Below are 14,273 nucleotides of genomic sequence, written 5' to 3' on the forward strand. Positions count from 1 at the left end.
TTGTTTGTTTGTTTTTTTTTTTTTGAGACAGGGTCTCACTATGTAGTTGAGACTGACCTGGAACACACTACATAGTCCAGGCTCAAACTCACAGCAATTCTCCTGCCTCAGCCTCCCAAGTGCTGGGATCACAGGTGAGTGCCACCACACCTGGCCAGATCCCCAAATTTAAAGATCCAATCCAAAAATGGGCATCTGAATTGAATAGACACTTTTCAGATGAAGTACAAACAAATATATATATGAAAAAATGTTCAATATCTCTGGTTATTTGAGAGATGCAAATTAAAACAATGCTAAGATTCCATCTCACTCCAGAAAGAATGGCTGCTACCAAGAAATTAACCAATAACAAATGGTGGAGGAGTTGTGGGGAAAAGGAATCCTTCTCCATTGTTGGTGGGAGTGTAGACTGGTACAACCACAGTGGAAATTAGTGTGAAGATTTCTCAAGAAGCTAAAACTAGAGGTTTCATTTGACCCAGCTATTCTTCTTCTTGAAAAAATTAAAAGCATAATACCACAGCAATATATGAACATCCATGCTTATAGCAGCTAGTTTGTAATAGCTAAATCCTGGAAACAGCCCAAATGCCCATCAACTGATGGGTGGATAAAGAAGATATATTTTTTTTTAATACAATGGAGTACTACTCTGCCATAAAGGATAAGCTTCAGACATGTATAGCCAAATGGATAAACCTTGAGGCATGTTTAACTCCTGTACTGTTGGGCTGGGGATTTAGCTCAGTGGCATCACACCTGCCTTGCAAGTGCAAAGTCCTGAGAGTTCAATCCCCAGTACCAAAATACATACATACATACATACATACATACATACCGCATTGTTTTGTTGTATGAAAAACTGAATGTGAAAGGGCTCATATATAGATGTACAAAAGGGCTGGGGATTTAGCTCAGTGGTTCCACTGCCTGCCTTGCAAGCACAAGGACCCAAGTTCGATCCCCAGTACCAAAAAAAACGAAAACAAAAACAAAAAAACCCAACCAAACAAACAAACAAAAGAAACAAAGCCTTTGTACCTAGGAAGGAAAGAAGGGCTAAAGGGGAAATGGGATAACATTTTTTAAAAAGTTACCCTGATTCAAATTTTAGTCCTTTCAATATTAAATTCATTATATCTCAGTTTTGTTATCTACAAAATGAGGACTGAGCTAAGACTTATAAAATACTTATGATGCCTGGTATACAGTAAGTACTATATAAATGTTAAATAAAATAAGCCTGAATATCTGATTTTGCTTTTAAATCAGGACAGAGTGCTTGAATAGTGTAGAAAGAAAACATTACACAAACCTCTGTTAAAAAAATTAAATTAAAGGGGCAGGGAATTTAGCTCAGTAGTGCTGGTTTTCACAAGTATGAGATCCCAGCATCTCCCATATTAACTAAAAGACACAAATGGTCAAGTGTGACAGACTGGTCGAATGCTGCTGCCAATTCCAAAATTATTCAGGCAAATGGTACAATTCTCTTTTTAACAAAAGCTTATTAGAAAATAAACACGATTTCAAATGCATGCATATGCTTATGTCCCCCTTAATTCTTTTTCTATGTTTTTAGAAAGCATCAAATAACAAGATTTATTTGGAACTAGGAATTAAGTTACCTGTACTCATATTCAGTTTTCTTCAATGAACCCCAAGGAACATTGAGCAACTAAAGACTTCCAGCAAAAGACAAAAAAAAAAAAAAAAAAAAAAAAAAAACTAAGCCAGTAGGCAAATATTAGGAAAAAAAAATAAATAAAGTTAAATTTATTATAGTTTTAGTTTTTAATCACTCAGTCAAAAAATATGAGCCTGGAAACTATAGAGTATTGCAGGAAGTGTCAATATGTAAATGTTTTTATCCTGACATGCTTTTAAGCCATTTAGTTAATACGTGGTTCAGTCTACAAGCACTATAGGTATTGAGAGAAAGTGACCTCCTGGTGATAGTGTGCAAGAAATGCTACTCCTAAAGATGGCATCTTGGCATTTGAACAAAGAGCAAAAGCAGACCATTAATACCTAGGAAGGTCATTCTTTGAGTTCCTCCTCTTCCTTTAAAAAATCTCCTTTGACATGTGCCTTGCCCTATAAGGGTTAAAGGAACATCAAACAGAGAAGCCAAGAATTCCAATAAACAACAGGCTTTGTTATGTTCCCCCAAATTTATTATGAACAAATCATACTTCTTTGTCCTCCGATCACTTCTCTGCAATACTATCCATAAAATTTTCCCATTTCTTTGAGTCTTAATACAAAGACAATAGGAGATGAAACTTAAAAGTTGATTAAGACATGAATTTGCAAACTCTTAGATAAAAGACTTAGAAACTAAAATTTCTCCTTAAGGAGTTAATGCCTTTTGAGCAAATACACAAAGTAATTCTCTGAAAAGTTAAATAGTCCTAAACAAGTGAAGATACACAGTTCATCCACATATGAATGCCACATATTGCATAAACAAAATTAATAGCAAAGAAAGAGAGCAGGGGGTAAAAAAAGAGAAAAAACATGCAATATTGACAAAATAAAAGCAAAAAGACAGTAACTGACAATCTTTAAGACAGAAAGTAAGTGATATGACTATTAATCATGTTGTGTCAAATAGACTGAATTAGTGAACTAGATTAGTAAAGCATACTTTTGGGTGTGTCTGGGTAGGCCATGAAGGCATGACCTTGGCTACTATAAACTGGTCACTGTCCCCTTCCTCTGTCACAACTCCCTTGCTCTGCTCCCCAACCACCATGAACAAGCATCTTTGCTCCACCATGTCCTTCTACCACAATTCAATCTCTACTGCTTTAAATTGTGGGTGCCAGGTATTTCTGTCTCAGCAACAGAAAAGCTCACTAATGCACAATGTAAATATTTAGAGGGATTTTGACCTTGACAACAAGAGAAAGGTGAATGACATTACCAAGAAAAATGGGTTTTGAAACCAGTTTGGACATGGTGATATCATAATACACAAGAAAATGTCTAAGTTGGCTTTATTGAAAGACGTGCTTCAAAAATGTCAATAAAAATATTCTAAGTAGAGAAATGCATTTATGAGAAAGGAAGCATATTGAAGGAAGGCAGTGTTAATATGAACTGTTACAGGATTCTTTAAGGGGGAAAAATAGAAGTACCTTGAAATTGGGAGCAAGATTCTTTTTAACGACCTTAAAACTTAAGTCTGCTACTACTGTTACTTAAGAATAAAATATGATTAGATGTTAAAGTATTGTGTGATTGATTATTCAAGTATTTGTTGAGAACCCCCATACCAAAAACTGCTCTAGAAAGTGAGTATATAATGATTAACAAGGTACATAGAATCTCACCTTCACATATACCTTTATCCTGCTAGCTTGGTGAACTGTGATTATCTAAAGATTTCAGGATCACTACAATCTAATTTTGTTATTCAGGATAGAGAATATTTGTATTATCAAATATTGTCAAAATTGATATCCAGATATCATGTGAATTTATTATAGCCAAGATACAATATTTATTACATTCTTAAACTATTCAGATATTTTTTATAAGACTTGCTAACAATGGTGTAATTTTTCACTAATGGCATTAAATCTTTTTTAATGAAGAATAAGATAAGCTTTGGTGATTAATTATAATGCAGTTGAGGCGTGGATGTAAGGAAAGAGTTGATTTATTTATGGCTGCAGCCTCAGCAATAATGCTGTATTCACAGATAGGCACTATGAAGAAAAGGTTTGGAGAACATAAAAAGCTCGGGACATACAACATAAAATGTTAGGTGGCTGTTAGACATAGACCCTAACACCAGAAAGAGATCATTAGCATTAAATCTTCCTATCTCACATATTCACTTTTTATTAAATATTCATCATTTTAATTATATTGGTTTTGATAAAACACAAGTGTGGGGGTGGGGACAGAGCAGTTATATTGGTTTTGATAAAACACAAGTGTGGGGGTGGGGATAGAGCAGTAGAACACGTGTTTATTGTGAGCAGGCACAGATCTCTGGGTTCAATATCCACCACAAAACAAAAGAAAAAAACAAAACTTAAAAAAAAAATAAACCAACGAAAAAACAAAACAAACACCAGACGTAATCACATCATTTCCTCATATTTAAATGCCTTCAATAATATTATCCGAGGCAGGTGAATATATACTAATAAAACACAGTATGTTTTCCTTCTAAGAACAGACATACAATACTCACAATACTAGTACAATAACATACAATATTAACCACACTTGAATGTAACTACAAAGACTGCATAACACTGTATCATGATATTAACACATCATCACAATATTAACCAATTCATAAAACAAATGGTTACTAAGCACCAACCATGTGACAGGGAAGCTCATGGTCTCAGCTAAACTAGATCTAAAAAAGTTTAAAATACCAGTTTTAATAGTTATCTCAAATCAACTGTAGATAGAAGATTTTGGTTCTAATTCTATTTTATCTTCCTTAAAGACAGTCACTTTTTAGAAATCTCATTGTCTAAAGTTTAATGCAGAAATAGTTAAACTAATATCAATACGGAGACTTTTGAAGTATTATTTATTTCTTGATGGGTTCAAAATCATTTAAAAAATTTGAAAAAGAGAACCAGGAATAGTCAAACAATGAATTCTTGATCTATAGTAAAATATAAATTTTAGCATATTTAAGAAAATGTCACTAAACTTGTCAATATAAATATCCAGTTAAACTTTTATGAAATAATTTCCAAAAACTAAATCAAAAGCTTTAGTCTATGCCCTCTCTACCCATTATTTGCCCTGATCATCCTCTAATTAAAATTCAATTTTTTTCTTCAGGGCCCATCTCAGATGAAGAGTCAGATTCTGAAACTGAGTTACCCATACTCATCACCCTCTGAAGAGAAAAATTAGTCTAAAATCTCAGAAAGACACATAAATGAAACAGTCTGAAATTACTCAAATCAACTAAAAAACTTGACATACTTTACATTTATTACAAAAGATAATCAAGGTTCTAAATTTGGTAATAATGTCTAAAAATCTTTGTAGGGAGACTGAACCCATCTATATCCAACCCTCTATTCAACCTCTAAAACAAAAGCTTCCCAGAGGAAAAGCAACAAATTGAAACCATCAGGGAAGAATCTTTTCTTGCTTTGAACTTGCTAACAGGCAATCAGGCTTCAGGTGTGTAAGTCCAAGGTGACTACTATAGCCAACCCAACTAGACAAATTTCAAATACAGAAGAAAAACACAAGTCAAAATGTCCTAAACTTTTTTTAATGTTTCATTTCTTAAAAATTATATTGCATATATCACATTACAGATCCATAATGAAAAAAATTTTTCAAAAATATTTTTCAGAAAACAGCAAGCATCCTAACCTATAGAAATCAGAAATGTTATTAAAGTTCTAGACCACAATTCTTCAATTTCTTCCTTATTTTTTCCTTTCAGGAAAATGAGGAAAAGTTTTCTTCACTTCTTAACTATCTTTGTAATCTTCTACTTTTTTAAATTTTTATTTTATTTTTTCATTTTTTGGTACCGGGATCGGTCCTTGTGCTTGTGAGGCAGGCGGCAGAACCACCGAGCTAAATCCCTGGCCCAATCTTCTACTTTTATTAGTCTAATACAGCTTTATAAATCTTCAAATTAAAGAAATATCTACACCTACATATACAATGCTCAAAAAGCAAACACTTCAATTTCCAGTACACAGATTAATTCCTTTGCTTGTGAAGTTATCAAAATCAACAATGACACTAAGTCTGAAGTACTTAACTAAAAATATCACTAGCCATTTTACTTCAGCTGGATTGAAAGAAGACTTTGAGAATATTTTCTCTTTACAAAACACCCATAATGCTGCCTCTAGATTGCCCTAACTGGCTCCTTCCTGTAGCCAAAGAGAAACTCAAACGTTAATGCTGCTATCCTATTCCAGAAATCATCCTCAATGTTTGTGAAAGAGACAATTCTGTTTCTTGACCTATGTATAACAAATATTTAGTGCATATAGTACCTAAGCACTAAGGTAAGAAAAATGAGACATGCATGGTGTCTATCTGCAAAGAACTTATACTTTAATAAAAGACACTACAACTGTAGTGCAGCCAGGCCTGGCTCTTATGAGCTATAAGATGTTACTTGAAATAGACTACTTCAGAAGAAAAGCTGATAACCAGGAGAAACGACATTAGAAACCAAGGAGACAAGGGGTTATTACAACATATACTTAGGGCTAGAACAAGTCTGAAATATCAGACTTAATTTTTTCATGTAATTCCAGGCATGGGACATAGCTGCAGTGAAATGATTATATGCTGTATTATTAGGCTTGCATTTTATCATGCAAATGATGGGAAAAAATAAGAGACAAGCAAAAGAAAGAAAGCAGTGTACAAAAGTTGGCAAGTAAGACCAGATTTGGAAACTCCAATAAACAAAATTACAGACAATATAAATAATTTTTATTATGCTTGCACAATGGAGTATTAATAAGCAATAAAAATAAACCATATATATTTACAATGACATGGATGAAACTCAATAAAACATGTTGAACAAGATAAACCATATATATATAAAAAACTTTACATATATAAATGCCAAGAAAACTGAAACTAAATCTATACTGATAGATTTTTAAAAGCTGCTTACCTCAAGAGAAGTTATTGTATTAAAAAGGGGAAGAGCACAAGAAACTCTCTATGATAATGAATTTTTTTTTTGTATTTTCATCTAGATGTAGTTATAGGTAAGAATTTAAAAATCATTTGGCTCTATATTTTAAATTTTACAAGTTACAATATGTAACTTATACCGTGATAAAAAGAAAAAAGTACACATACAACTGTAGTAAAAATAGGTCAATAAACCAGTGTCATCCTATAAGCAACCACCAAGCACGTAAGTTATCAGAAGAAAGGTTCCACTGCATATTCAACTAGCAAACAAATTCCTTATAAGATATTCAGACACAAAACTTGGCTTCTCCACTTCAAGAAGATCTTTATAATAAATGCTACAAAAATAAAGTCCTCTTCCAAAAGAAAAAATTGTTTTCTACATAGCAGTACCTACTAAATAAGAGGTATCACACTAATAAAGGAATGAGAAACACTTAACACAATACACAGCACAATCTGTATTTTTTAAACTACAATCATTATTACATACTAGCAATAAAATGAAATTTTTGCTTCAAAGCATGCCTAAATCATGGACTGAAGATGACATTATCTAGATATACATTACTTAATTATAGCACATCTCACGTTGTGCATTTTTTAAACAAACATTGACACTGGCAAATATTCTGACAACTGACAACTGACAACTGGCCAGTAGATTTTCTGATATCTACTTAGATTGGAGAAAAGCTAAGTTAAATGAAATGTTACCAGTGCATTCTTTTCACTCTATATCCTGAAGTTATATATTCACTTGTCAATAATAAACACATTTATCAACAGCTTATATACTATTAAAATACATTATTTTACATAACTAATGCTAATTTTAAAAAAATTTTTGGTAGCACTTGAGAATGAGTCCAGGGCTCATGAGTTGCCCATGCTAGACTTAAACTCATGATTCCCCTGCCTCAGCCTCCCAGTGTGCTGGGATGACAGGCAAATACCACCATGCCAGGGTACAATTCGATCTGTTGAAATTTAACACTCTTAGAAAACAAATCAGAATGCTACATTAGAAAAGTCAATCAGTAGACATACCCGCAAGAAAAGCACTAAGATAATAATTTACAATTCTGAAGACTACATTAACAAAAAAGTCACAATCTGCATTTTTCTTTTTTGTACCAGGGATTGAACTCAGGACCTTGCACTTGCAAGGTAGGCACAGCACCACTGAGATAATACTCCCCGTTCTTGGAGATTTTCATTAATAAATATAACAAAGTAGAATGTGTGAAAACAAAAGACTACTCATATACTACATGAACTAAGAAAAGCAATAAAGTAATCCAATAAATGTTATACTGATCTGAAGAGAGTTCAGTAATAGTGACTAAACCAAACATCATCTTCATTTTTTAACATGTTAGGTCACTGGAACCTTCTATGCTTGGATGACCTTAACACAAAAGAAGAAAATCTAAGAATTTAGTCACAATTTGATGTTGTGTTTTTTTTTTTTCTCACTCCTATCAACTGAACCAAGTATACCAAAAGGTCAATTTTTCATTTTTCAAATTTTTATTTAAACATTCTTTTATTCTTGACTTGAAGGCTTTTTTTTTTCCTTTTTTTGGTTTTTTGAGACAGGGTCTCACAATGTAGTTTAGGCTTGAACTCACAGTGCAGCTCAGGTTGGCCTCAAACTCAGGGAGTAATCCTCCTGCCTTGGCCTCCCAAGTGCTGGGATTACAGGCATGCACCACCATGCCCACCTGATGGCCTTTTTTAAAACAAATTTTCCATATCATTCCTACCTTGATATGTAACATTAAACAAATTTTCTACTTACCTAGATTTTGTCTTATTAACATCTTGCTGCAGGAAAAATTTCATCCGAAATTAAATCAAACCTAAAAGGATACATGTAAAACCATTGTTTAGTTTTTTTGCTTCCAGTATGAATAACTACATTTTTCATTTAAATGAAAAACTACAAACTGTTTTCTTAATAAAATACCTAAAAAGTTTTCAACTAAAACATGATCACTGTAACTTACGAAAAAAATACTGCTAAGTACCTTTTGTAAGGAACAAAATTTTAAAAAAATTTTTATAACTTGTTTTTATTAATTTTCAGAGCATAGCAATGGCAACAGTTAAGGTTCATAGCCATTCTATTTCCAAGAACCCTCAAGGATACCAAAATCTGCAGAGGCTCAAGTACCTTACATAAAATGGCATGGTCTCTGCACAAAACTTATGTATATTACTTTTCTATGCTTTAAATTATCTCTAGATTACTTATACCAAATACACTGTAAATGCTATATAAATAGGTGTTACACTGCATTGCTTAGGAACTAATTACATGAAAAATGTATGTACATATTTGGCATAGGCACAACTATTTTTTCTACATAGTTTAAGTCTAGGGTTGGCTGAATTCATGGATGTAGAAGCTAGGCTCACTATATTAAGACATCTTTCTAAGTTAGTATTTCTAATTATTATATACATACCAAAAACCACATCCAAAAGCTGAAGATAAAAGGGGTATAAGATAGCATAAAATATACTAATATTAATTATATCTAACACTGAAGTACTAATGCTAAGCATCATTATTCAGGAAAATAGCATATACTAATAATCCTGTGCTGCTTCTATTTAATCCTCAACCTCATAAAAATCAATTTATACTATTGAAAATGTACCTATCAAAAATCTACCTATTCAGCTGGGGATTTAGCTAAAAAAAAAAATTCTACGTATTTATATTTTACCACATTTCACAAATTTGGAAAATTCAGTATTGTCTTACCCTAACCATTACATGTCACCTCCCCCACCACGAAACAAGCCTGTTTTTACTCTGAATTGTCTACCCTCAAAAGATCACACCATCACACTTCAGTTCTCAAGGCAGATTACTATAACTGTTCCACATCAAAGTAAAAATATAATAAAAAATCACCCCAGTTCAATCTTTTAGAGTAAATTATTTAATTTCATTAGTACCAAGAAATATTTCTAACCTTATAGAAAACAAAGTTTATGAGCCAGAAATCATTTCTTTTTTATTTTTTTGGTACCAGGGATCAAACTCAGGACCTTGCACTTGCGAGGCAGGTGCAGTGCCACTAAGATAGATCCCTGTCCCAGAAATCCTTTAAGTACTAGACTTAAGCAGAAGAGTTGCTGACAAACACAAGTTCAGTACTAATGGTGTCAATAATCTACAAAAATGGTTCTCATACTTAGTGTGCATCAGATTCACCTGAAGGATTTAAAATACAAATATTAAGCACTGCCTCCCAGTTTCCACTGAAGCCTATAAATTTATTAAGTTCCTAAGATGACAGTGATGCTATATTGGGGACCACACTAAAAACAGAAGACCTAGAATTTCCTGCAATCCCAGAGTTGAGAATATTCTCTCTGCCACCAAGTGCCATCAACTTCAATGACTCTGGTGCCTTTAAACAAACCATACACTATAAATGAAAGTGAAAACATTAGAAGTCCACTATAAATTGCCAAGTTTGATAGGCTAAAAAGTGACCCCCAAAATATAACCACTCCCAATCTCTGGTAGGTATTACTTTATATGTCAAAGGAAAACTAAGATCTCTGTAAATCTCATTAAGAAATTTGAAAAATTATGAGATAAATAATTCTGGATTATCTACATAGGCTCTATGTGCAATCATATCTATCTTTGTCGGGGGGAAAACTGTCTCCACCGAGAGAGGAGGCAAAGAAAAGACAGGCAATAAAAATTAGAAAAGCCTGGTCTTGAAGACTGGAGGGATATGGTCACAGTCAGGAACACCAGCATCACGAAAAGACAAAATAAAAAAAAAGAACAGTCATCCAGAGCCTCCAAAGGAAAAACAGCTTCAACAACAGTTTGATTTTGGTCTTGTAATTAATAATACCATCAGAATTCTGGCTTCTAGAACTGAAAGAGAATGAACTTCTACAGTTTATTTAAGCCACCCATGTTGTGCTAATCAGTTAGAGCAGCCATAAGAAACACAGATACTAACAAAAGTAGACTTCCAAGGAAATGAATTAGAAGCATCTCTTACATAAGGGTATTATAAACTGAACTCTACTCTTCCCTCCAAAACTCTAACTCTGTATCTAACTGTATTTGAATAAAAGGGTTTCAGAAAGCAAATTAAATGAGATCACAAGGATGCAACCTTAATTCAGTATGAAAGGTCCTTGTAAGAAAGGAGACCAGGCATGCATAAGCAGAAGAAAGGCTATCTATAGGACAAGCGGCACCAGGAGAAACAAAACCTGCCAATATGTTGATCCTGAATTTTCAGTCTTCAGAACTATTGTTTAAGCCACCAACTCTTTGTTATTTTGTTATGGCAGCCCAAGCAGGTTAATATACCAAAAAAGGATACATATGGTTGCAACAACAACATAAATGTACTTTTCTATATACTTAAAAATGGTTAAAATGGTAAATTTTGTCAGGAACATTCGCTACAATAAAAATAAAGGCATATAAAAATACCACACATGCATATAAACCAACTACAGTAAAATATTATATTGCTCCATTCAATTATACCTCATCACTTTGCACAACAAATTATGAAAGCTTATTCTTCCTGAAATTTTATATCCATGGATCGACACTGTCCCTTTCTCTATTAACTGCTCCATCTCCACACAGCCTTAGGTAAACACCACTCTATTCTCAACATTTTTAGATTCTTCATTCAAGTGAGATCATGTGGTATTTGTCATTGTGACTGGCTTTTCACATAGCTTACGCTACTCCAGCATAAAGTCATCCTGTTGATACTAATGGCTCAATTTCTTTTGAGGATGAACAATATTCCATTCTGCCCATACATTTTATTGACTCATATAAGGATGGGCCTCCCAATCTTAGCTATTATGATTAATATTGCAATAAATACAGGAATATGGAAACCTCTTCAGCATAGTGATTTCACCTCCTTTGAACATAAATCCAGAATCTGGAATTACTGGATCATATGATAATTCTAGTTTGTTGTTTTCTTAGGCACCTCCACACCAGTTTGCATAATGGCTATATTAACTCACATTCTCAACAATAATGCAAAAGGGTTCCCTTTCCCCATGCCCTTACCAACCCTTCTTATCTTTCATCTTTTTTATTATCCCTGGTACTTGAGACTCATCCAGGACCTTCAACCTGAGCTACACCCCCCCCCCCCCGCTTTATTTTTTCTTTTGACAAAGGGTCTCCCTAACCACTAATTTGCCCAGGCTGGGCTGTAATTGGGAACCTCTCTCTGTTTCCCAGAATGATAAGATAACTACCTATCCTAAGATACCATACCTAGCTTTTTTATCCTTTTGATAATAGTACAGAAAGAAGATCTTACAAAGAAAAGTAATATTAAAGTGTTTTTAAATTAACACCTAAAAAGTATAATTGGGATATTGTTTAAGCACTGAGAAAGGTGTACAAAAGAGAAAACTACTTAAAGAGATTAATGCACCTAGTTTTACATCATCAAGATATTAAGAATTTAAAAAAATGTCAAATATATCAAATTCATAACCACAGCGTAATCAACAGAAAAACACCAAACCCAACACAGGAAATCCTACAATATATTTGACCAGTACACTTCAGAGGTAACTGTTTTTTGGGGGGTTTTCTGTTTGTTTGTTTTTTGAGACAGGGTCTCACTATGTAGTTGAGACTGACCTGGAACTCACTTTGTAGCCCAGGCTGGTCTCAAACTCACAGCGATTCTCCTGCCTCAGCCTCCCGAGTGCTGGGATTACAGGAGTGTGCCACCACGCCCGGCCAGAGGTAACTGTTAAGATCATCAGAAACAAAGTCTTGAGGCGCCTAAAGAAAAATGACAACAAAATATAATGGAGTATCCTGGAAAAGAAAAAAATAAGATGGGGTAAAAACTAGGGAAATCTGTGTAAATTACGGTCTTTAGTAATAATATGACAATATTTGTTCATTAATTTTAACAAATGTACCACACTAATTTATTAATAGTATGAAAAACTTAGGCAAAAATATGCAAATATTACACTATCCTGCTCAAATTTTCTGTAAATGTACAACTAAAAAAGTCTATTAATCTTCAAATTATTTGAAAATTATACACTGAAGAGACAAACATTATGGAAAATGAAACAGAAAACACTTCAAAATTAAAACCAGAAGTTCAGATACACATAAAAATATAATACATACAAGGCTGGTCACAAAAGAAGTGTCAAAAAGTTTAAGAATAAAATTATAGAAAGTATCTTCAACCACAGCAGAATAAAATTAAAAACCAGTCAAAAATTGGATCCAGCAATCAAAAACTTTTCAACTAAGAAAAGTCCAGGACTACATGGCTTTTCTGAAGAAATTTACCAAAATTTAAAGAATTAACTCCATTTTCAACCTCTCCCAAAGAAATGAGTAGGAAGAAATATTTCAAATTCATTCTCTGTTTACATTATTCTGATACCCAAATCAGACAGACACAGGAAGAAAACTATAATCCAAATATCTGATCAATGATGAAAAATTCTTCAGCAAAACAAATCCAACAATTTGGAAGGATTATACAATGTAATCAAGTATGTTTTATTCCGAAATGCAAGGAAAGGTAAACGCATGAAATCAATCATTGTAATAAAGGGTGAGAAAAATCACATCATTATCAACTGATACACAAATGGCATTTGGCAAAATTTACCACTTCATTATACAAATAATATTCAACAAAAAAGTAGAAGAAAAGTAGAAGAAAATCACTTCAATAAAAATGTGAATATTCAACATAGAAGTCCCAACCAAAACAATTAGGTATAATAAAATACATCAAAATTGGAAAGGAAAAGTTGTAATTATCCTTTTTCTCAAATGATATGAACTTGTATGTAAGAGAAAATTTTTCAGAAAAACAAAAAACCCAATGATTAAAACTAATAAATGATTTCAGCAAAGTTGCAGCATACAAAAACCAGTTGCATTTCTATACACTAACAATAACAAAAAGAAAAATTAAGAAAATAATTCCAACTACAATAGCATAAACAAATTTATTTAGCCAACGTTACAATATACTGTACACTGAAAAATACAAAACACTGATATATTATAGAAGACACTAATAAATGGAAAGATATTGTGTGTGTAGATTGGAAGACATTGTTAAAATCCCTATACTACTCAAACCAATCAAAAGATTCAAGTGCAATGCCTATAAAAAAAAACTCAATGGTGTTTTTTGAGGAAACAGAAAAATTCATCCTGAAACTCATATGGAATCTCAGGAGACTTCAAAGTGCAAAAAAAAAAAAAAACCTTGAAAACAGTAATAAATTTGGAGATTCCACACTAAAACAGCCCAGAAATAAACTCAGGAACTATGGTAATATAATTTTTGACAAGGGTGTCCAGACTACACAATGGCATTGCTTGGAAATACCAGAGAAGCATCAGGAAAGAATTACCAAGATACACAAGGAAAATTCTGAAAGTAAAGGACATGGTGATCTTCACTGTGGTTATGATATTCTAGGTATATGCAGTTATCAAATCTGTTCAAAATTGTAAATTTTAAATGTGATTACGTCAATTATACTTCAATAACTTT

The 14,273-nt window shown here is 33.0% G+C and overlaps 1 protein-coding gene across 11 annotated transcripts in view; it reads right to left on the reverse strand.

Annotated features, from left to right (window-relative positions):
• Positions 1-14,273, reverse strand: part of Znf644 (zinc finger protein 644) — a 94,030-nt gene that overhangs the window by 53,932 nt on the left and 25,825 nt on the right. For 9 of the 11 annotated variants that reach the window (XM_010614670.2, XM_010614668.2, XM_010614669.2 and 6 more), the window contains one exon: positions 8,486-8,546. The exons of 1 other annotated variant lie outside the window; for it this stretch is intronic. In XM_010614670.2, coding sequence (XP_010612972.1) covers positions 8,486-8,529 — 44 coding nt within the window. In that variant the 5' untranslated portion in view covers positions 8,530-8,546. Of the gene's footprint in view, positions 1-8,485; positions 8,547-12,364; positions 12,406-14,273 lie in introns of those variants that run through there. One more of the 11 variants, XM_010614662.2, reaches the window with a different exon arrangement.

The sequence above is a fragment of the Fukomys damarensis genome, unplaced genomic scaffold, assembly GCF_012274545.1.
Source record: "Fukomys damarensis isolate Sample0158 unplaced genomic scaffold, DMR_v1.0_HiC HiC_scaffold_33, whole genome shotgun sequence".
NCBI classification, from domain to species: domain Eukaryota; kingdom Metazoa; phylum Chordata; class Mammalia; order Rodentia; family Bathyergidae; genus Fukomys; species Fukomys damarensis.